Raw genomic sequence first — 24876 nt, 5'->3', positions numbered from 1 at the left:
AGAAGCAACTGCGAATCTTACACAGAGTCACGTAAGGCCTAAAGAACACAATTCCACATGTGAATTTGAAAATACTACTTTCAGATTAAAACAAAAAAATGCAAATTCTCCCATAGCTTTCATTTCCTTGTTGAAAGAGCTTTTTTTTTTTTTTCTTGCTGTGCATTTGGTAGGAGGCAACCGCTTGTCATAGGCTGCCAGCCCCGATACAATTAGCCTCCTGATGCGAAAGCAGCACAATTCTCTGACAGTCTTAATCCCTGCTGCCTCCTTAAGGTCCAGACAAACAGGAGTGAGCAGGCAGGTCAGACGCTGGGGCCATTAAGCAGAGAAAAAACAAAGTTACAGCTCTGTCTCCAATCCCCATTGCTCTTGCAGCCAGGTGCTCTGACAAGCAATTCCAGCACTGGTATTGAGTGGCACCTCTATAAACTCTGTGACAGTTTGGGAGACAAACTCCCCCATCAATCAGAATGTACCTATCAAGATCACTTACCTACAGCGCCTGCCACCCTCCAGCACTGTGTACACAGCTTTGCTTGGGCTGGCCTCAGAGCAGTCCGCCTGAGCTCTGACTCAAGTCAGTTTCTGAAAATTTTAGGTACTCTACACAAGCAACAGGGTTTCTCAAACAGAGAAGCTGAGCTCTGAAAAACAGAAAAAAAAATTCCCATGCCTCTTCACCACCACCAGGCTGCAGACACCCACAGGCTACAGGAGTCAGCTGAGCTTGAAGGAGACAGGGAAATGCTTCCCACTTCCTTCCATGCACAGATTAATAATGGCTGCAGATAAATCTCACCTGAAATCCTTTTCTTCCCCTTTGCGTTAAGTTTTCAGAGCACTTTGCTTTTTCCTAAGCTGTCCCCTCCGCATAAGCATCCTCTCTGACCTCTGCACTGCTGCTCAAATCTCGCCTCCTTTGTGCAATCCCCCAGCTGACAGGCCATCTCAACAGATCTTCAGTGAATGGCAGCTCAAGCTAAGACCGAGAGTCATTAACGTGATATATAAGCAGATCCACAGAACAGAGAAAAGGGCCTCGCATTGAAGTCCCTCCTTTTCTCCATCACGCCCGGCAGCAGATGGTCAAAGTGACAACATATGCTGCTTCAGGTGTTGGCAGCACTGCTGGCTCTCGCGCAGACACGAGCTCACACGGAGAGCAGCAGTCTCAGGAGCAGCAAGGTAACACAGCCAGACCAAGGCAGACCCAAATCCCTCAGCCAGATTTCATCAGCGCAGCTGGGAAAGCACAGACCTACTGCGCCCCATCTCTGCTCCTTAACTCCTACCTGGGCAGATAAGTCAATTAAACATAAAGAGAACAGCTGGTCCCAAAACCCTCACTCCAAACAAGACCAAGGAACAAAACGGATGCGTTAGTAGCAGTATTAATTGCACCACTGCTATGACAGCAGCTACGAGATGCTGCTCATGCAGAGGATCAAGCTCACCTGAATAGTGCTTCTCCTGTTTGGCCCCCAGGAAGAAAAGGTTCAAATCTGAATTGGGAATACACAACATTCTGGACTTCTAAAAGAAAAATCTGTAAGTGGGTCTAAATCCAAATCCGTCTCGGCATGCAGCTCTACTGGGGCCTGTATTGGCTGGGAAGAGACATTCATTCTGCTCACAGGTAATTTGCACATGTTCAGGAAAGAAGAGAAAAAGCCTCCTATAAATCTCCAGAACTGTAGCCTCTGCTAATTACACTCCTTGCAGTAACCCCCTTCTGCACAACCTCCCTTTCCAGCACGTTCACTCTATTTTCTTAACGAAATGTCACTTGCTGGCTTCTTGCAGAGTAAAAACAATGAGGGCAATAAAAGTAGTTTATGCAGACACACGGCCAGGCCTCACACACACTTCCCAAGAATGGCTCTAAACTGGGTTTATTTCATCAGCTGCTGAAGTATCCCAAACTAGTACTAAGAGGACAAGATGGCACGGATGCTGTTTTATTTTAAAAGGCATTTGGGAAGAAAGAAACAGCCATTAGGGGTTCTTGAAAGCAAGAGCAAGGCAGAGAATGAGGCCAACCTGAACAGCAGCCCTCCAGATTCATAACACTTCCCCAGCCATATTTCTGGGCAGTCAAATTGTTCCCCCATCTTTTCTAACACAAACAGGGAGAGAATACTTCTTTGAGCAACTTTCACAGCCGGTTGCAGGAAAAATGACATTCAGAAGCCATGAAAAGCTGCTCGCGGGACAAGGATTTCATTTCTCTGGAGCCAGATCCATTTCGAGGGAAACTGATTTACCTGGAAAACTGACACCGACTGCGTCATTCCAGTGCACCCCTGAAACAGCAGAGGCATCCATCTGAGGCCGCCTGTTAGCTCCCGCGGAGCTGACTGCTTAGCAGCATCTTGGACGCTTACAGCAGTCCCTGCTAACAGATCAGAGGAACAGCTGCCTTTAAAGAAAGGGCCGTATAATTTTATGACCATTAACATCATTTTGCAGCAGCGTGCTGAACAAAGGGCAGGCAAGTTCTGCCATACGGACAAGAGCCAGCTGCTGCAAGGCTCGGGGAAGAGACTTCTCCACCCTGCACAGCACCGAAGAGCTGCCCAGGAGCAGTTTTCTTTTACACCTCCCTGTACCCACCAGGGCTACAGGGAAGAAACACTTGGACCAAAGGGCTGATCTGGCACGGCAACTCACACGGAGCTGCCTCCCAGAGCTCGGTGCCAGCGCGATGCTCTAAGGTGAGAACAGCCTCACGTCGATCTCAGGCTGCTCTTCAAAACCCAGAGCTGAAGCACAAAAGCAGCAGCAACAGCCACAGTCCTTGCGGCTACGGCTCGTTTTCCACAGCCAGAGAAAGGTGGATCTGAAAGCTTTTGTTCCCCTGGGGAGAGGGTGGAAACAAACAAAAAAGGAAGAGGGAGAATTAAAGTAATCTTGAATCGCTAAGCAGATTCACATCGCCGGATCAATAAGCACCACTGACAGGGATCACAGGAATGTCGCAACTTTGCCAATAATAAAGCAGCACGGCAGAGCTTGGAGGATGACTTTTCTAAGGCAGCCAAGCATGAAGCAGCAAGGCTGGCGAACAGCTGAAAGCAACACGCTGGCTTACAGTGGGCCGCTGCCAGCGGCGGGCCTCGGTGTACTTTGCTTTAAATAATGATGAGCACAGAGATTGTATTCGTGGGGGAAAAGACAGGAAAAAAGGCCTAAATTTCACTGGCCAAACCCATATGCTCTTCCCCCAAACTAATTCTTTTCTAAGCTGGAAAGAAGAAAGAAAAATCAGTGTTAATTTAATCAATTGATCAGCCTATTGATTGGAAAACTGGAGCTGCTAGTTAGCCGCGTGCTGCAATGCCCTCAACTCTGAAACCACAAAACAGGCCATTGATTTCTTCACTTCCAGCCCCAAAACGAGAAATAAAGCCGTGCTTGCAGTGGGAAAGCAACTTTCCAGGGCAGGGAGAGGATGCAAGCAACCAAGAACAACCGGCCAGGAAACAGGGACCGCCGCATCCTGTGAGTTTCAAACTGAAATTAGTTACAGATGCAGTCACGGTGTCTTGTGTAAACTCTATCGATTGGGTAGCTGACAGTCTTCGGAGCCTCCATGCTAGGACAATCAATCCGGCTGCAGTGTCACCTGCCACTTTGCTGAACAGTTGACAATGCAATTATCCAGTGTGGAGGCAGGGAGTTGGCGTGTGTCAAACGCAGTTAGCCACTTTCCGGGCACTACTCGATAATGCATTTCACCGCCGAGTGTAAGAGACGACATGCGGAGACAGGAGCTGTTTAAAGCCATTGAAACCCATGCTCCCTTTTCCTTTAGAAAAATCTCACTGCCCATGACTTAACAACTGTATTCTAAAATGCTATTAAAATCACGTCAATCAAGCCTTCGGTGCTTACGGCTGAAGTTTGACCCGAGGCTCCCAGAAGTAGGTTGCGGTGCTAGCAAAACTGCAGGCGCTTGGGAAAAAAATAAAAATTATCAAATGACTGTCTTCAAGGCTCGGACTTTCAAAACTAAAGCAGACAGGCCACTAGAAAAATGGATTGGAGAGAGCGGCTAAGCAAGAACAGCAGATGGGACTGGAAGATCTTATACTACATGTCTGAAATCGAGGAAAATTGAAGTTTAAAGGGATGCTGTCAACTTGAAATCCAGTCAATTTCAAAAAATTGAGTAGTTTCAGGTGCTCTACCTGCTCCCTTACTCCCCCTGCCAATTTTCATGGTTTTACAGCAGCATTTGCTGTTTTCTTCTTAATTTTTTTTCTTCTTCCTCTGCTGCTGGGTGACAGACATCCCTTTTCCTCCCCCAGGTATTGTACATAATGCTGTCAAATGGAGAGAATTCCCCTTCTTCCCTCAGAAACTCTTTCTGGTGAGAATGACTGTCGGTGTTACGTAAATCAAACAGCAAGATTTAGCTCATTGTGCTCCTTTCAGCTAATGCGTTCTGGCAGTTTGAGCACAAAAATTAGGTTCTTAGATTTTTGCATGTATTAAAGTTAATGAAAATGTAATATCAGCAATCATGACTGCTACTGCCTATAAAGTATTTTTTTTTAAAGTGATTTTTACTTTGCTGAGTCCCACTGATTACATCGTGTTCCACAATAATGAAAACACAGTTGCTTGAAGCGTTATGTGAACTTTAAACACACAAGACACCGAGCATCACTTACTTGGTGACTCACGATGTGAGGTAGGAATTCCGGTATGATTTTTTTCAACATGGATTGTTCTCACCTGTTAGTGCTACTGACTACAGTCAGCTTCTGATATTAATGTACAGTACAGTACCCAAGAGACATTTATTAGCTACAGAATCCCTCAAATTCTATACATCAACACAAACTGTGAAGGAAGTCAGGTAGAGCCCATCTGATTCTCGTATATATGTATATTCACTGTGTAAATAGATCTGTAGCATTTTTAGCTCAAGCATTACCTTACAGACAAGTACTTACTCTCAACAGAGAGAGGTGCACACGTTAAGAAATGCTTGGGCTACTCCATCAGACGAGTACAAAGTACTGTCCTTCAGCAACGGAGGGATTACCAGGATTACCACCATTTTACACAAGGGCTGAGGTAAGGCATACAAGTGTTCTGGGACTGAGCAGCCCCTTAAAGAGGGGTTAAGGCAGAAAATAATCACTTGAAAAACATTGAATTTATACATCTCACGCACTTCGGAGCTTACAACGGGTAGAAGTGACCAGCAGAAGGTAACAAACCAAACACATTAAAGCAAAAATGCGAACAATGAGGGGCTGGGAAGGATGTTCAGATGGATAGATGCAGAATTGCATTCACCTTACAGAATGAGCCATGATGAAAGCTGAAGCTGGAAGTGTGACAGAGAAAGGCAATGAACTGAGCTCTTGCTAAGTGGGAGGAAGATTAAGAATTTCATTATGGCAAAGACTTCCTGTGCTCTTACCACAGACTCCTCTTGCATCCAAGCTGAAGTCTGCTTTAGCCTGCCAGGGTGAAATGAATGAATTCTGACTCATCTCCACAGAAATGGGGAAGATGATTCTGGTTACTTGATCATTCTTCTAAAAACGACCTAAATATGCCAGCGATGTATTCTATTTCCCATGTGGTCTCTTAGGAGAAGCCACACTTTTACTTCTCAGATCAAATTCATTTGCTGAATTTGAGAAGATCAGTTTATACCCTCTTATTGGTATGACCCTAAATGCAGCGTGAAGCTGCTCACATTGAAACATGCAAAATCCCCCCATCTACAGAAGCTTTCCTGCATGCCCCATTATATTTTAACTGAAAAAGAGAGCACAACTTGCTGCTAAGTGGGGTTCTAGTTGTTACAAGCTGTGTTACCAGCTTTGTCACTATCTTTATAACATTAGAGAAGCATAGCATGCTTCTTCATGCTTCAGTTTCCCCACACATACAGTTTGTAGAGTTTTGTTCCAAGAGTTTCATTTCATGTTCATTACGTTGCACTGAGAAGAGGGAAAACTCAGCTGTGCCTCTATTTGGAGCCTTCTGCCCAGGCAGCTACCAGACACAAGCAAACTCATTGTGTTCACAAACACCTGCTGCTGGGGCAGAGGAAATGAAAAGCACCTACTTAGATCCTGAAGACAGGACCTCATGCTTATGATGTTAATACCCACGCCTTCTGATGTTACAGGTATTTAGAAGGAGAATAAATTGGAGGAGCGTGTAGCTATTGCCATAGAGCTCTTTCCTGGACAACTAGCCTACGAAGGAAGAAGGCTAGTCTATAACACTTGCTGCTCAAACGCGCACATCTTGATTCTGCAGAGATAAAGCTGACTGTGGGACTACAGCCATCTGCTGTAAACTTTCAGACATTTTAATACAGTCCCACTTTCCACGCAGCTGCCCTAATTGTACATGACATGAGATCCAATGCAAATGGGCACCCTGGGATAACTGTAGTTTGTTACAGCTTATAAGGCTTTACCAAGTCTCTCTTTGCATACGTTAGCAAGAGAAAAGAGCAGCACCAGTTAAAGACATTAATGAATGGATAACAAGCCCTTTGCTATCTTGGGAGGAGGGCAGAATGGAGAAATAAAGAGAAACGTGAGTCAAGTAATCCCCATTTCTTCTTTCACAGTATTTGCAATCCATCAGCTGGATCCTTGTCATCGTGTTGATCTTTCTTAGAAAGCATCCTTCCCTGAAAATGCCCTGCTTACCATTTTAACGCTTTCAAAGTCTTTCCCTCTTCTGTCTTATTTTCAAGGCAATTGATCCGCTGAAGCAGAGAAGCCCAGAAGAGCAATGGTGACTACGCTGCTACTGTGCCCAGAGGAGGGTTTTGCAGTGGGGGAGACGGAAGGGAAAAAAGGAGGACAGCACGGGTGGGGAGAACTTCGCTACAATTCTTCAATCTTTTCATATCTAAAGAGGACAGCAATCTCTGTTCTATCAGACCGCGCGGTTCGTGCTTTAAATGGTACTTGCTGCTACTTTGCTTTCCCTGTCTCTGTCTCCCTCCCTTTGAAGCAAACTGGACAGCTTCCTCAAGCTGGCGTTATCACTCCCTCTAACCACTCTTGGCAGGCAATCTAATTCCCCCTGAAAAGGTCACCGCCATTTTAACTGCCTTTCAATCACATTAAGCACGCTGCCGCTCGTGCTCAGAGCACTGCGCCTGCAGCTCTCCTGACTGAGGTGCGATCGATAAACTGACATCCCGTCCCCCGCCGACGGCCCCGGCCGCAGCTCGCCTCCTGCCCCTCTCCTGGGCAAACCCCCTTCCCAGGGCACGAGAGAGAGAGAGAGAGATCGAGTGACAAAAATCCCTCCTCAAACGCGCGGGTGGCAGAAGGGAGCTGCTACCCTGGCATTTACTAATCCACTTTGTCCCATCTGCTAAGGAACAGAAGGGTGCGAGCGGCCCCCTCCCTCCTCCCGCAGCCCTACAGAGGCAGCGACTTCACAGGACAGTTTGCTCAGGCACCACTCCAGACACCTTTGAAGCCACCTTACAAAGAACAAGCCACCCTCAAGCTCCCCTCAATGCAATCATTACCGTTATCTCTCCCCCCGCACTTCTTTTTTTTTTTTTTTGTAGTTAGGAGTTATGTGTTCCACCCATCGATCCCTGTGTTTGACACTGTTTTAAGTCCTCTTGCCTTTTGACTGTGCTAAGCCGTTTAAGAGATGACAGCGGCTTCTATCAGCGCAAAGCTGATGCGATTCTTTTCAGATAAAGCACTTTTTTTTCCACTCCCCCCCTCCCTTTTCCTTCTTTCAAGTAAGAGACGTACACACAAAAAGAGACACTGAATCTTTCAAAGGAAAAAAAAAAAAAAAACCTTTTGAACTTCCCTCAGGAATTCTTTAAAGGGATAACCTTACAGTGTAAACACTGAGGGTAACGTGCATCCATTCTGGAGAGGAACAGAAGAGCTGCTACAAATACGTTGAGTGGTAAAAAAAACATCAGAGAGGGAGCCACTTGATGCTTTCACTTGTGAAGCCTTGTTGGCTTCCTAAACAGAGAAACTCATTAGACAAAGATTGCATGAAATAATCTCCTGCAACAAAGCCCATCGGAGAGGGATGATCCTGAGATGTGGGGACAGATGGCTACCAAGTGTTCAGGTATTTCAAAGGAAATTTTAGTCTTGTAACAGTTCTGAGATAGGAATAGATTTCATTAATACTTCTGTATAGCTTTGTGCTTCGAAGTGAGAGCCCGATTAGAATAGCAGCATTTCATGCTGGTAGCCTCCTGTGCCCATCCCAAACAGAAGAAACTTCTCCAGATACAAATTACTACCTCAAACAGGGCCTCTGCTGAAACAAAGCGGTGCCAAATCCTATATAATTGACAACGATCTTCATTTACATCCTGCATTCTTCCAATTTGGGGTAAGCACATTTGGCTCTGCTGCATGAGAGCCCATTGTGGATTTGTGGCTGCAACACCAACGCAGAAGACAAAGAATTTCCACCTCCTAAGACAGCCCTTAGAAGAGAGGAGCAAGTCTTCCCTGTAAGAGCTTTGGGAGCAAGAAAGCTTCATCCCAGGAACCACAGAGGTGAGACCTTCAGATTGTGATTGCTCTCCAGCATTAGACCATCTTCCAGAAAATCTGAGCAGGGTGCTCATTTCCCTGACTTCTGTTTTCAAGACGAAAAACCCCAAGATCTCCCAACCTCCCCTCACCTGAGAACCTGAGGGGATCTTTCATAAAATTAACAAAGTTTTCTTCACCTCGAGAGTGACAAACTTTGTCCATTAACCAAGAAACAATAAAAAAAACAGCAGCCAGGGCCTAAGTTTGAGCCAGTTCTGTGAGGCTGCCCGGTGCTCCAAGATGCCTCTGAGATGGCCGCAGCGACCTGCTCCCCTCACCGCCCGGCTGTGACATCTCCTCACAGCAACACACCATTAAAACCGAAGTTGATGAGACACATGGCCATCTATTCTCCCCTCTGGTTTTATGCATCTCCCCGCGTCAACTCTTCAGACGTTGGTGACATCCCTGAAGCCTGGCAAAGGCTGTCCGGCACTGTGAAAGGCCTTTGATTTCCACATCGCTGCCGCTTCTCAGCAAAGGGAACGGAGCCAAACAAAGAGCCTCGGGTGAGGAGGGTTAACGAGGGCCTTGCCAACTCCAGACAAAGCAGGTTTAAGCATCGGAGAGCATCTCTAAAACGTCGCGCTGTGCTTCAGGGTTGTACATTAGGGATTCTGTCCCTAAAACAAGGGAAGAACCGGCACGGGCAGAGAATGGAAAAAGACAGTCACCTTAAGCTTACTCGAGAGTGCACAAAGCAGGCCTGACTGATGAAGACCTCTGTATGCCAGCAGCCAGAGAAAACATGAGAACCGCTAACGGGAGCATGAAAAAGTATAACTTGCTTAAAAAGAAATACAATCGGCTAACAAGTCAGATCATCCCAGCTTTGCTTTGCATCCCAAGTTTTATGGAAACTTCTTGTGTAGGGTAGGCAGGTAGCCTGCAGATATTAGACGGTCATCTCAAAACACGAGGTGGAAAGTTGGTGGGAAAATGTTCCCTGCTTAGGGAAGAACATCCTGCACCAAAAGGGGAAGGAGTATAATCCAAATGTCCTTCCCATCAGAGCAACTACAGAGGGTGTCTCAATTGTATCTAGTCCGTTCTAGATTTCTGATCATTTTCTGGATCTGTCCGTGTAACTAAACGTTCAAGGTGTCATGAAGGTCTCAGAGACAGACCTCGTAATTCCTGATGGAAACAAGGCTATTTTCTGTGCATCAAATACAGAAACAACCATCTGTGCACATGCAGCCATCTAGCAGAGGTTACAGCCCTGACTGTTTCTAAAGTCCAGCTAACCTCTGGTGGTTTATATAACGTCAAATAGCACATCTGAGAGTTCCAGTTAAAATAAGGAAGAAGTACCAAGGAGTAAGTACTCTGCATTTATACAGCCTGGGAATATTATCCAGGTGAAGACACCACAATGTCAGGACCAAAGGAACTGGAAGAGTGTTCTCAAAAACTCAGTTGTTTGGTGAGGGTGAAGGAGAAAACTGTGCAGAAAGAGCATCAGAAATGACCTGAGTAGCTTTTCTCATCAGGACCAGTAGTGACAGTGACATAGAGGCATCCCACACTTCCCTACTACTGATTGTAATAACTGTACTAAAGAAAAGCCTAAGGCCCCGCACGGTCTCATCAGAACTCTACCTCGAATCACAGACTCAGCCCTCCACACTGGGAAAAAAGAAAGTTACAAAAATGAAGGCCACAGACATGGGAAGTAAACAATGTGAGCTTTGCTGGGTAGCTGTTAAAACCCGAAGAAGCTGTTCCTTCACCTCTGTGCTCCTGATCACCTGCTCTGCTACAATTTAATTTCAGAGGAAGGTAAGAGCAGAGCAGGAGTGCCAGTTCGCCACTGAGCATATGACTGGCTTTTAAGTCCAAGTCCCTTACTTAGTAGCCTTTCCCCTGGAGATATTTTAAATTAAAATCCAAGCTGATATAGGAAGAGATCACATCCCATCCTCTTTATTGAACGGAGGGAGCCAGCTTTCCTCCCCTCATTAGGCATGCACTGCGTGGATTGCTTGCGAGAGGCTCCCCTTAGTGCCAGAGGTTCGTGCCAAAGAACAGTTTAGTAAATCCTCCTCTTCGAGGCCAAAGGGCTGAGTGTAAGAAAGGGGCCAGGTTTCCAGCTAAAATTACATTCACCAATAAAGCTCACGAGAGGTCAAATTTTGCCATAACTCACTCTCTCCTCAGTAACTGATTTCCCCGTCACTGGGGAAGGAGCAGAAGAAGAAGGAAAAATAAAATGTGTTTGTCTGGGAGCCCTAAGGGCTTGCAGCGCTGGAGGTGCAGAGCAGGTTCCTGGATTCTCATTTATCAACCTTAAAAGGGATGGAGTGATAAATGCACAACCGGGCCTTTAATATTTTATGCAGGTGCTAAAGCGACTTAGCTGTCACCTTCAATACATCACCAGAGGCTGATACACCAGCTTTCGTCACTCCAGGCTGGGAATTTTTACAATTTCATTTCTATTTCCCTCTCTTCACATATTTCCACGTATATCTTACTACGTGTAACATATAAGAAGCTATTTTCCCCAAATGATCTCCCCGTTCTGCCCATTCCTACTCATACCCTCTTTTGCCACATTTCTCGAGCAAGAAATAATGCTATGCTTTTGTTCAAGGTTTACAGAAATTTTGACTCTGATCATTCCAGAGGGGCAGAAAGCTGGAATTGCTTTACTTTCTTGCAAAGGGGTAAGGTCCCACCCTTTGTGAAAGAGATTTCCAGGTCCCTCCCTTCAAAGACAAGCAACTATCAACTTCAACAGCAGAATGATTCACAAGTGACCCCAAAACATTGGCGCACCTCGAAATCCTCCCTCCAGGAGAGTAGTAGCCCGTATCCTCTTCTGCCCACACCATTCGTACTCTTCGAAGCGGTTGCCGTTCTCGTTCTCGATGTCCACAGAATCATCCTCAGTCATGCAGGAACCTTCTCTCTGCACGGGGTAAAGCAGGGGCAGAGCGTTGAGATGCATGAAATAGCTCTTTGAGGTTAACAGCTCAGGGTGGGATGGAGAAGAAAAGCTGGACTGTTCCCAGGGCAGCATCTGCTTCCCTCCCCCATCCCCAGTCATCTAGAAGTGAATCAGCACTAGACAAACGCGACAACCTTAAGATCAGAAGTGGCAAGGGGGCATCATTTTCGCGCACAGAAATTTAAGCTCCCATTCCTACAATGACACACGTGCATTTCACATGCGTTCCCTTACTTTGCATGCATGATTTCCCTCTCTATCATAGAAGCAACAGATTCCTTTGATCCCCAGCACAGAGAAGCTCCCAAGCTACAGGAACTGGCAAGGAATGTTCTCCCAGAGCACATTATTTGGGTGTACTGATCAGAAGACACCCCTCCTTACATCATGCACCCCTTGATGCAACAAGAACGAATTCGTTCTCTGCTGTAGGCTTTTCTGCAAAACAAGTGTGAAAAGCCCTATGGCAATTCTCTTTCCCCTAGAACTTGTTCCTCGTTATTCCCATCTTTGGGAAGAACGGCAAGAGAACGGTTCTGCTCAAACATACCTCCTAGAGTAAGGTGGTCACGCAGCATTTACAAGTGCCACTCTTACAAAAGAAGCCAACAAAAAATAATTCTAATGTTGTCAAAGGCAGAGATCAGAAAGAACTCTTCTTGCTGTGCTCCACGGGAAGCATAAAGACCTACAAAAGGCTTCATAAACTTCAATAGCTCTACCTTCACAGTCTACAACTTCAACTTCAATAACGGTGAAAGGGTGCATGAAATAAAAAAGTCACTAATGCGACACAGGAGAAAATCCAGAAGAAACCCATCTTCCAAGACAAAGGCAAGTGACTACAGATCTCAGGGAGACACGGTTAGCATTGCCTGCGAGCTCAGCAATGTTAGTTTTTGCCCCACATTAGGTCAGTTGCAGACAAAGCTGGGAGTAGGGAGAAGGGAATGGCAGCTGGCGATCCTGCTGCGCCTCTACCTTTGCAAGGCATTGTTCCACATGCCTACTCATCTCCTCCTCGGATCCTGACAGAGGTCGGCTGCAGAGGGGACATACCTGCCCTTCGTCTTGCTTCCTCCGTTTCATTTTTCCAATCCGAGCTGCATGGAGAAACCAAGGAAAGAAAAAAGGAAGACATGTCAAGTTTGCAGATCCACTTTTCCCTGGGTGCTCAGTTCCAAAGAACAAACCTTGTTGGCAGAAACGGTAAGATTTCACACCAGAAAATCCCATTGCAACTCCCTTTTCTGACTTCCTAAACAGCATGGAGAATTGTACTTAGTGCTTTCCACACTGAACCTGTAACCTGGGGCTCAGTGTAACCTGATTTCAGAAAGGCAGCTGCTCACAACTTAAGAGCTAGGAGAGCAAACACCTACTGCACAACCCTAAGTATGTTATTCACATGGTAAAATACTTTCTCTTGGAGGCCTGAAATTGTTTTCAAGTCTCAGTGATCAAGCCACTGAACCCTGTTCTGGATCACGCCTCCTGAGTGCGAGACTCACCCACTCCCTACACAGAAACTAGCTCAGACCACAGAGAGCTGGTGTAGTGCCCCAGAAGCCTTGGACAAGTTGGGTTACAATCACTTTCAGGACCTGCACACCCTGAATAATTCCTTCCCAGCCTGTCACAAACAAGTCAGAGTAACACCTTAGTAGCAGGTAACGTTTATGGAAAGATCCTTGCTGGTAAAAATGCAGCACCTATCCTAGATAGCTTCTCTCTCTCCATTATTTCACTGTTTACATGTGCAGAGAAACTGGGGGCTACACCGCCTTCTTGAGGGCACGCACTAGGAAACAAACATGTTAGGAATCACAATGATTAGAAAAAGCAGCCAAGGTAGCCTGTTGCTTAATCCAATCTCTGGTTAATTTGAGCCATCGTTTAATGTGATCAAAACATCTGGAAACGAATCATTTGCATTAAAAAGAACTTCTGTCCTTTATGATGATGGCTTTAGGCAGGTATTACCGAATAACTCAATCACTGGCTGCAGGAAAGTTCCTGTTTAATTAATAAGGAAGGTCAAAATTCTGAATGAGAGACAAGGAAAAGCCCAAGGAAAGCCCAAGTGATAATGAGAGATGACACCACCAAAAAGCTGCGTTAGCCAGAAATCGTTCCTGACGTGGCGAGCGCTGCGGCGTGCTCTGAGAGCCTTTGTGCCTGCGGACTGGAAGATCAACAGCTCCCTGCAGCCAGCAACGAGGAGAAAGGTGCTGGAACGCCAGGACCCTACCCGGGTATGGGGAGAGTTTCTGTCAATTGTTTTCTAAAAATATGTCAGTTTAGTGCACTCACATCACCAAGTGATTTGTCACGATTTAGCTGAGCGCACCGACACAGACCTGAAAGGCTCCTTTCAAGGCTTTCCTGTCGGCTTCCCTGGACGTGGGACTCGCCTGGGTTAGGACATGCTTCCCCACAACCCAGAATTAGGAATACTCATCATCCCCTACACTCTGTGATGCTCTAGGATTAAGACAGCAAAAAATTCTTCCCCGGACAATGCTCTTCTGCACCGAAAGAGCAGATCTGGAAGAAAATCCAAAACCCCCTCCCTCCATAACACACCTGTGTTCCTGGTTTCATGAAAAGGACTCTGCAAGTGTAACATTCCTACAAGAGATGACTTGAGACTAAAGCAGGAGTGTTTCTGAGACCTGGCACTTGGAACAACAGCGACCCTCTTGAGTAAATGCACACCGCTTTCAGCGATTGTCTGGATTTTGTTTGCTGAAGTTCCACATTCCTCTCTCGCGCTAGGCAGACAGCCCACCTGCCCCTCCACACGCTTCAGGTAGTTCAGTACTCCCAGAAGGATATTTTTGCTAGTTTCCCTCCTATTTCGTCTGCTTAAACCAGTTATTTTCCTCATACTGCCAACCTTTACTCCAGAAGGTAAACCGCTTTACTTCAGTCAAAACAGAAGCAAACATTAATTACAAAGTGTTATTTCTGATTTCAGCGTGCCCAAAAGAATTATGTTCCACTTTTAAATAAAACAATGCCCCCCCCGCCCGGCTTCTCTGTTTTCTCTTCCCTTCCTGAAGCCCCCAAAGCCACCCCTCCTCCTCTTCCTCCGCCAAGGTCACGCAGCCCTGTTACCGGCAGCAGCCCCAGTTAATCCATGCTCTGTCTGCTTTGTACCTCAGTGCGTGAGAGACTTCTGGAGTTCTGGTTTAGTGAGTACCTGCCTCCTCCAGCACGGCTCTTCCACGCAAGTTTCAGATGCTCTTTCCTTGCCTCATTAGCTCTGCAGAGCCAGCACAAAACAGGAGAGGAAGCTGGAATCTGACTCTACCATACCCCAGTAAACACCTATCTGACCAGAGGAAAATGCACGAAGGCAGAAACAAAGCCCTCTCTCTCCTGGTCACAGACATCCTTCCCTCACCTCATCCTGGTTTTAAACATGGAGGGAAGAAGCAGGTAAAATATCTGGGTAGGATGAATCCAGGTCAGTCAGTCTGTCTGAGACGTTTATCAGTATTTTGGATTTTTTTTTTTACTGCCAGACTCCTCCAGCCCACGCACAAAAGGAAAGCACCGTGTTTTAGGCCTTGCACCGGTAAATTCCTGGGACCCTTTTGCCACAACAAGCACCTGCTTCGCAGAAGTGCTACAGCAGAGCCGGGAACAGAGCCGGGCTCTTTCAGCTCCACGCCAGACCCAGCGGACAGCTCCTCTCGCGGCTCCTTTAGCTTCTCGGAGAAGCAGCCCTTTCAGTTCCAGTGCCACAAGTGAAAGAGCCACTGGACGGGAAGAGGTGTTGAAACCCAATCCCCCTGCCATTTTCATTCCGTGGTCATTAGCAGCGGCAGCGCCGTGCCCACGGAGGCTCGGGGCGCCCCTGGTGACAGCAGAAAAGGAAAGGCAATGCTGCAGCTTCCGAAGCCCGACCCGAGCAGCGCTCTCCATACCCGGCTATCACTTCCAATCAGCGCAGCGGGGACAGAGCGGCCCCAAAGGCACGGGGTGACTGTGGCGCTGTCCCGACGGGGAACAGCTCAAAAGAACACGCGAGTGAGACCACAGGATTGTTAATTAGTGTTGATAGATGCAATCATTTCTAATTAGCTCACTAATCCCTCTCCCCCACACTCCTGTCGCAGGCGGGAGAGGGGAAAAAAAAAAAAAAAAAAGCCATTCCCTCTTGTAATTCAGGGAGATAAAAACACAGCCGGAGGAGGGCTGGCTGCAAAGGACTGAGCTCAGGGAAGCAGGGCTTTGCACGGGGCTGACCCCTTCTTATCTCCACCTGAACAAAGACTCTGTAGTTATTATTCCAGCCTTCTGCCAGGAGGTGAGGAGTTCGCTACTTTTTATTAACATTAATAATTATTATTAGGCCATCCGAGGGCTTCTAGCACCTTGAAGGTCCCACTTCTCACAGACATACTTTACGCAGTGCTCTTGCTGGGCGCGCTCTCCCTCAGGTTGCACTAAAGCGTCGAGCACTTTGTCCTCTCACGGCCCCTCGTAGCATTGCTCTGCTGACACCACCAGCAGGGAGCACGACACAGCCTCTTTTCTGAGCCCTACCAGCACTGTGCTGGGAGCCTGCAAGCTCCCAGGAAGGTGGCCCCCACCCACGAAGGGCACCTTTCAAGGTGACCCTTTGCAAGGACCCGGGTCTACGTTAACATCTCCCATCGTAACTTAGGAGCTGGCTAAGGAAGCTTCCCTTTTCTAACGTGGGCTCATTCTCATTCTGGCCTGCATCAGGTGAGAGGCTGCTTGCACAGGAGAAAGAGGAGCCAAACTGGCACCTGGGTTTCCAAAGCTCCTTGCGCCTCTGGGAGGCCCCTGCCTTCCCAGAAGAAGGGACAGAAGGAGCCAGGCACTGCTGCTTTACGGGCAGAAGGGACCCAGCATCTTTTCTCACAGCGGGCTCTTCCTACCTAGGCTAAACCTTATTAATGCCTACAGATCAGGTTATCCTCTAGCCCACGAAAGTTTCCTGGGAGAAAAGCTAACGGGTTTCAGCATTCACTGCTGCCCTCCCCGGTAACCAAAAATTCACCTTCAGGACAGGGCAGTCTAATTACCTCAGGAGTGCTCTTACAGAGCATCCAGCGGTGGACACTACACAAAGCTCTCCCGCAGCATCGAAGGAGATGATTAAGTTACTAGCAATATCTCTTATGATTCCTTCCACCAGTTTGAGTGGTCCCCTGAGCCCCATGCAGACATCATTAGCAGCTCCTGCAATGGCAGGCCAATCAAATTAAATGGAAACATTTTTGTCTCCTTTCCGGTGAAAACCGTCTAGCTTTATCCCTCCCCCACCCATCGTCAGCTGCAGAAGCCCACGATGTGCTGGTGCTGGTTCAAGTCCAACAAGAAACCCTTTGGCATTCCATTAGGGGCACCATCAGTACTGGAACCGATCTCCCAGGCAGCTGCAAAAGGAGCTTTGTAAGGACTTACTCTGTAGCTCCGCCGAGAATGCCGGCTTTGCAAACACCCCTCAGTTTGAGTCGAAGATATCCGAGCACGTACTCTCTACAAATCTACTGCAAAAGTTTTAAGAAGCGCTTACGCTTTGTTGGACTTATGACAAAGAGCTTCTGGGGCTGAGCAACTTATCGAGGAGCATCTGATCCAAGGAACAAAGGCAGCAACGGCCGAGTACAAAAAGCCACCTCAAGAACACGCTAGAGCAGGAAAACAGATGGTCAAGAATAAATCTGTTTCAGACCTTATGTGTAATTCGCTGCTCATCTGCCTGAGAGAGAACATTAAGGGCCAAATTCACAGAAGGGTCTCAATGGGGCTTTCACATTTGCACGGCCAAACTTCCACACAGATAATGTTCAGCAATCTTCCGTCTGACACTATTCTCTGAGGGCGGCACAGCCTTGACCTGCAGAATCCATGTTCTGATAGACTAACGGGTAACTCTGTGCTTCTGATTTTGAACGAGCACCTAAGCAGGTTAAATTCCATAAGCACCAATTTGCAGGGTGGCTAAAAGTTCCGACTTTGGTGACACTGGAAACAAGGCAAATGAAAGAAACGCCTTCTTTCGCACACGGGTTTGTAAGGAGTCAGCGTCTCATACTCCTGGGTTCGTGAGGACACAGCCTCTGCAAAGTGAGTTTAGCACAGGTGAAAGGTGCTGGATGAGCTCACTGAGACTGATGGGGAGCTTCGGATACAAACACTCAGTCAAGAGCCTGAAAGACAGAACATTAATCTGCTGCTCCAAAGCTTGCAAATGCATTCACCTTACTTACAGCTCAATTTAAGTTAAAAGCTTGACCTACAGAATTAAAATCCTGAAGTGTCAGGTGCCTGCAAACCACGTAACTATCGGGACCTAATCACCTGGCAGCCAGGCCAACAGCAGCTCACGGAAGACGCCCCTCTCTTTACCTTCTCTTAGCTCTTGTTGTACTGCCTGAAGCGACCACAATGGGATGAAACAAAACCAGGAGATCTGACGGGACTCAGGCACAGAAAGCCAGGGCAGCTGAGATTTGAGTCAAGGACAACGTGGGAGAAGAGCAAACACCACGGGTCTCCTTTCACAGGAGGAGTTTCCCAAAGCGATCCTGGAGCTCGGCTGGTAAGAAACTTTAGAGATACCACGACAAACTGGTAGCAATGATACTGAAAAATACCTTTAGAACGTAACAGAAACAAACAAAATGGTACATTTTTCACTGACAGACAGACTGAGTTTTCTATATGCGAAGTTTCTTCAGTGTGTCCATAAGAACATTCAACAAAGAGCCAGATGTCTTTGGACAAGTCCTACAAAATTTCTGACAATGTAAACTGACAGGGATAAGGAAATCAATCTCACAGAGCAAGCTATAAAATTGTGTGATTGATTAGATGCTCATTAAAACACAAGATATAGACAAATAAGCATTTTTTTTCCCCCACAGTACTCAAGTGTTCTCCATCTGGAGCAACAGTGCTTAAATAACTGTTTAACAATAACGTGGCAAAGCTTATGGATACCACGAGTTATTTTAGTGCAAACAACAGTTGAGGAGGAAAGAAGAAAGCAGGCAGAGTCTGGTGGTCATAAGCACTGAAAGGAGCTGTACACGTATCCAACCATCTGGCTGGATACTAATCTAACAGCACAGGAGTGAGCCAGGCATCACTATGTGATCTTCTGTGAGCAATAATAATAAAGAGTCATGGAAAGCTAAGGTCAGGAGGAACCAATTTTGATCCAGCTTGACTTTATTTGTGATCCAAAGCATTTCAGCTAATATTTCTGCACTCAGCTTCCTAACTTCTGGACCTAGTACTGTTAGGGTATAGAGCTGAACAGCCAGGAAACACCAGAATTAGAAGTGCATTATACATAAATTAATCAAATGCCCTCACCTGCAATACGGCTGTTAGTTCTTCTGACTGTACCCCAAAATATATATACAGAGTAAAGGGTTCACCAAAAGCAATGCAAATGCTGAGCAGACTTGAGACTCCCTGTAGTTGACAAGCCCAGGTTCACAAAAACATCCCAAAACAGGGCCCAAGAGGAGTTCCTAGATCACAGCCCACACTGCCTGTGCTGCAGCCCTTCGTCGGGCTGAAGTCAAAAGCAGAAAGCCCCGCTGAGCCAGTTCAGCAGAGCACGCTGTCATCAAGAGCTTTCATTCATCCTGAAGGACTCCACAATGCCAAGAAGCTCTCAAGCCTGGCTCAGACTCTTTTTAAATAAAATTATTGGCCTCAAAAAAGGCGGAAGGTGTGAGCTGGGACTGAACTATCCAAAAACGATGAAGAAACAGTTTGACATCACTGACTCCAGAGACCTTTGTCACACAAAACAAGTCACTGCAGGGTAACACCCGAGTGCATTTCAGTCATCTGAAATCTGTGTCAGGAAAGGGGACTACCTGCAAACGCTGGCAGCTCACTGCGCTCATCTGGTAGTGCTCACATGCCAACAATTACCCAAAATTGATGCAAGGTAACTCATCTCTTTAATGTATGACTTGACAGACCTTCAAGAGTTCACAGGTTCTGGCCCTCAGGGCGTGTATTTCAGAGTCTCCGAGCCATCTCTGAACTCAGGTGTATATTCCTTGTAAGGACATCGGGCCAGTAACTTCATAAAACCTCTATTTAAGATTATACTAAATGTAGCACTTCAAATTTAAGTACACTATTTTAGCATCAGCACAATCTAAAGCTTTTTGCTATTTTGTAAAGATATCTTTACCTTTTTCTAACTAAACGGCATCATCACAATGTCACCGATGTCGTCCTACGCTATCACAGCAGGAAGCTCAAGATTGACAAGCCTGGTGGCTTGAAAAACTAAGCTAAGTGGTACCTATTAGGCCAGCTAAAGCTGGTCATCTGTAACATCAGATGACAGAATATTGTTATTATTTACGTGGTAAGTTCTGACTTCTCTGAAGTTTGGGAAGAGTTTGAACTTCTTCAGCTCAAGTAAAGAAAGTAACGCTTGATTTACAAACACAGAGATGGATGTCTCTGAAAGAAAATGGTCTCTGGTTAAGTTTTTGGGTACTAAAACACTTTTCACTAAATGTATTTGTCCTCTTGCTGTTATAAACGCCCAGAAATATGGGATTAAAAGCAACGCACCAGCATCCGCGGGTTTGAGAGAAAAAAAAAAAAAACAAAAAACCCACAACAACCATGACGTCAGATGCAAGCACGCCCAGAGGCTCCGAGGCTGCTGGTTTAAAAGTTTACTGCGAGACCTCGATGCTGCCAGGCGAGCCGTGGAAACGCAGCACGGGGCCCCGGGCCTTACGGCGGCGGGCCCCGGCCCTGCGCACGGCCCCGCTTGGGGGACCCGGGCGGTGGAAATCCCGTCCCGGGGGGGCTGGCAGCCGGGGAAGGGCTGCCGGAGGCGGCCAGGCCGGGAGGGGGGGGGGGGGAGTCCGGGCCCCCCGGGGGGGGAGGTTTGGGGCGCGGGGCGGGCCGTGCTGCGGGCGGGGGCACGCCGTGGCGCCGCACTCACCGTTCAGCCGCGTCTGCCGGTTGGCTCGCACCCGCAGGAAAGTCTGCAGAGGGGACACAAGAGCGGAGAAGCGTCAGGACCCGCTAAACGCCCCCCCCCCACCCCCCGCCTCCCGGGGAACGAGGCCCCAGGCCCGGCCACCCCCCGGGACAAGGCAGCGGGCCTTCCCCCGCCGCCACACGCCGCCACGCGCCCCCACCTCTTCCCGGCCGCCGCCGCCGGGCCCCCTCGTGCCGCTCTGCATAGCCGCGGGCGGGCGGCGGGGCGGCGGAGCGGCGGCCCCCCCCCCGCGGCCCGGGATGCGGGCGGATGCGGCGCGGCCCGGCCCGGCCCGGCAGGAGCCGCCGCTCAGCCCCCGGCGGCCGCCGCCATGTTGGCCCCGGTCATGTGACCCGCCGCCGAGCGGGTGAAAGTTCAGCCGGCGGAGGAGGGAGTTCCCATGGCAACCGGCAGGCGGCAGCACGCCCCCCCCCCCCCCCCCCCCCCGAGATTCTCTCCCCCTCCCTCCCTCCTCGTACCCCCGGCCAATCAGAGCTGGAAGCCGGGAAGGGTTGGCCAATCAGAGATCGGGGGTACGTGGAAGGCAAAGGGTGGGCGGCCAATCAGGACTCGGGGGTAATTGCCCTGCAGGGCCACGCAGCCAATCGAGGCCTAGGAGCAACCGCAGGCTTCGCTCCTTGCCCAATAGGGAGCGGGAGCACCTCAGGTCCAACAGCAGTGACCAATCAGGGCCTTGGGATCGACTGGAACCCAGTGGTGCTGGCCAATCAGCTGCTGCTCCGGGCCTTCTCCCTCAGGGCCAGGCGGCCTCAGGGCCTCCCCGCGCCTCAGTGGCCGTCGAGGGCGCGCTGGGGCCTTCCCTGCGTCCTGCCGCGGTGACCGGCCCCAGGGCCACACGCGTGCCTGTGTGCACCAGTGCCACCCAGTGCCCTTCTCTGCAGTGTCCCCTCAGCACCTCGACACCTCGAGCCCACTTTTAGGGTGTCCGCCCGACAACCCGCTCAGCCCTCCTCAGGGGGAAATAGCAATAATAAAAATCACACGTAAATTGTTGTGTCAGAAGGTTATGGGCAGCTCGTCAGGCCAGGTGCTGGCCAGTAGGCTTTGCGCAACGCTGCCTAACGTGGTACGTCCCAGCTCCGTCCACGAGTTGAAATGCAGCCCTATCTTCATATCCGTGCTTACAAAATCTAAGCTGATCATCGCTGGTTTTACCCTTTTCATTAATTAAGCTGTCTATTCAGGAGGTGCTGTGGCCAGTGAGGCTCTGGTGGAGGGAGGCACCTTTCCTAGACAAGGGTTTTAGGCCTTCATTTGTACTTCCTCAGCCACAAGTATTCTGCAGGCTTGGCTGGTCCACGCAAGGTGGTCCCCCTCTAAGCCTGAAATGTTGTCTTTCCTACACGGTAAATGATTTATAATTTGCTGCTGATTTTTCTACTGGGGATACAAGGAAGGGTTGAATCTAAGTCTAACCAAAATGGCTTTATTTTTTCTTGGAGCACAGGAGAAGCCCAGCTGACAGGACGTCCTCTACCTAAGAAGAGCACCCACCAGTGACCCATACAACAAAGGCCTGCACTGTGCCAGCTGCCACCCCGTCATCTGAACACTGTCCACGTGGCAAACTCCAGCAACCAGGCCTGGTGTGGGGGAGGCAAGGGGAGACCCCCTCCCCATGTCCTGCAGCTACCCAACTCCCTCTCTGTGCCGGGAGCAATGCAGACAGCCCAAGCACTGTGCAAGCCAGTATTCCTGCAGCACTCCATTTCACAAATCTCTTTCTTCCCTAAATATCCCCATGGTAAATAAGCATGAGGACTAAGAAAAGCGAGTCATAGGAATTCTGAAAAGCTATACGCCAATAACTCCCATCCTAGCATGTTACTAATACAATGCATATTTGCCATTAGATCACAAAAAACACAAGGGACAGGCATAATCCCAGCACACCTCTGCATATGGAAAGTTAAATTTTGCAACCTTTAAAGTCACTGAGAGCCTTCTGCTCTGGTTCCTGAGCATTTCACTCGGTAAGCCAGGAAGACTGAATTCTCATTGATGTTGTGGCTTTATTAAGGATACGCAGAGGCTTTACACAACCCTGGCACCCACTCTGAGGTCCCTTTATGCTGCCAGAGCAGCATAAAGCAGCCAGCGTAAGTGTAAATGAAAATCAGGCCCCAGAGGTCTTTTCTCCCTGCAGTGCGGACTTACAACTCCCATTACGCATTTGCATTAAGGGCTGCAACCCTCCATAAAATACACTCACAAACTTAAAGCACATTAGAGACCAGCTAGGCTCAGCACATAGAGGGGGCTTCTGCTGAGAATATTTGTCCTCAAGTATGACATAATAAAAATTTATAGGAACAGAGGACTGCAAGGGACCGCCAATTTCACAGAGACTGAAATCTGGAGGAATGGGGGAAGGAGGGGTGTTCTTGAACAAACGGGGCCATTGCAAAAGTCTTTTCCACACCCTCTTGGATGGAACATAATTTATTTATTAGCCTACTTATTAAGTAGGCGGGAAAGAGAGATGAATTACCTGAATGAGGCATTTCTGTATCTTCTGTGGGTTTTGCTTCTCTTACTTTGCACCAGGTCTCATCATTCATACAAGGGTAAAGCAACCGTGATGTGACACCAAATTAGAACCGACGGCTACGTTGGAGTATGTAGCAAAACCTGAAGGATTCGGCCCTTATTTGATAATATCACCAATAAGTAGGACAGAGGGCAGAATAATGGGCAACAAATGCAGCTTTCTGCTACTAATAAGGCCCATATGCAGGAGCACATGTGTTAGTTGGGGCTGCTGGGCTAGACCCCCGACAGTGGCCATCAGCCTCTCCTGCAGCTCCAAATGCAGACCTGGCACGTGTGAAGTGTCCGATGCAGGATGCCCTGACCTTGGGCACAGGGTGTCACTGCCAAGGACATAGGGTCATGGATGTAGGATAGGATATAGGGATAGGATAGCATATAGGGTCATGGTTTTATGCCAGGCTGGTACAGCTATGGCCCACCCAGCCTGTCCCCATGGCAAGTAGAGGAATGCTTGGGTCTGTGCTAAAGGCTACAGTTATTTTATCTGTTGCCTTTCAGAGTTTTGAAGCCAGTGGCTGAGCACAGACTCGCAGCCAAACTGTTTGGAGCTGTCTCGAACTGGAGTCGAGCTTGCCAGCCTGCCCCCAAAACACAGACATCCAACAAGCAGAGCTGTACTCAGGCTGCTGCCTTCCTCATCCTTTCTTGTTCCATCTCCCTGAACTTTCACTCAGTGCGTTGCAACAAGTCAAGACCTGCTACTTCCCTGGGCATAGCAAGATTTCTTGCAGGATTACAAAACATGCTGGCATGGTCGTAGATGGTCCAAAATTTGGGTGGGAGTCATGAGTCAGTTTGCTGGGCAGCGGCACACCAGCGAAACGGAGAATTTTGGCCTGCTGCGGGCTGACATCATTCACTCTTCTACAAAAAAAATCACTTCTCTGGAAGTTTCGTGGTGGCATGGGGTACGTAATGACAAACACAGCCATAGCAACGGCAGGGATGACGAATATAATGCAACAGAAACCTTTACAAAGATTTAAAGTAGTTCTGCACAGCTGTGGTTAAAAGCCAGAGCTGGGAGGACCCCGCAGACAAAAGCCTGCCTTTGTGGCCGTGCGAGGACAAAGTGGTTGTGTCCCCAGTTTGCAGGCAGGTGGGCTGGGCACTGGTACAGAGCTGAGAGCTGGGGAGCTCCTGGAGAGCTGCGGGCGCTGGGGCGAGCTGGCTCCCCGGCTACGGCGGAGAGTAGTAGGTGTCTGCCTGCTTACCTGGTATCTGTCCGAGTGATGGATGTCATCCGAGGAGTGGGGCGATGCTGTCGGAGAGTCTCCTTCCCGCTTGATTGAGGCCGACAACAAAATTGACTGCGAGAGAAAGGAGAAATTCATGCTGTGAGCATCGCCGGGCTCTCTGCCCCGTGCTAAGCTGCCCTCAAAGATGCGGGGAGCGCGTCCGCCTGGCGTGGGGACTGCTGCAACGTGGGGGTGGCTTCACACTTCACATGTCAGGGATTTTATCACCTGCCCTGTGATGGGGTGGGCTGCAGGGGCTGCTGCGTGCTCCAGCCCAGTGCAAACACATCGGGCAATGAAAGGGCCGGTTGTGTTGTCCCTGGTGTGGCGGCTGGGGGCAGAACCAGCCCGTGCTGTTATGTGGCACCTCTCTGCTCAAAGCGATGTGCGAGGAGGGGCAGCGGGAGCACCCCATAACCTGTGCCGGGCGAAGGCCAACAGGTTTGCTGGCTGGAGAAGGGAGGCCAGGCTGACGCTGCTTTCAACACGCGCTGCCAGTTTTAG

At 48.5% G+C, this 24876-nt stretch overlaps 1 protein-coding gene across 4 annotated transcripts in view; it reads right to left on the bottom strand.

Annotated features, from left to right (window-relative positions):
* The window catches only part of RNF220 (ring finger protein 220), a 188520-nt gene that overhangs the window by 35688 nt on the left and 127956 nt on the right, over positions 1-24876 (bottom strand). For 2 of the 4 annotated variants that reach the window (XM_035537837.2, XM_035537838.2), the window contains 4 exons: positions 24349-24444; positions 20522-20564; positions 12523-12644; positions 11370-11502 (listed from right to left, as the gene is read on the bottom strand). In XM_035537837.2, coding sequence (XP_035393730.1) covers positions 11370-11502; positions 12523-12644; positions 20522-20564; positions 24349-24444 — 394 coding nt within the window. Of the gene's footprint in view, positions 1-11369; positions 11503-12522; positions 12645-20521; positions 20565-20720; positions 20803-24348; positions 24445-24876 lie in introns of those variants that run through there. The other 2 variants (XM_035537840.2, XM_035537841.2) reach the window with 2 other exon arrangements.

This window comes from Cygnus atratus, chromosome 8 (genome assembly GCF_013377495.2).
Source record: "Cygnus atratus isolate AKBS03 ecotype Queensland, Australia chromosome 8, CAtr_DNAZoo_HiC_assembly, whole genome shotgun sequence".
Classification (NCBI taxonomy): Eukaryota; Metazoa; Chordata; class Aves; order Anseriformes; family Anatidae; genus Cygnus; species Cygnus atratus.
This window is presented reverse-complemented; position numbering and strand designations above follow the sequence as displayed.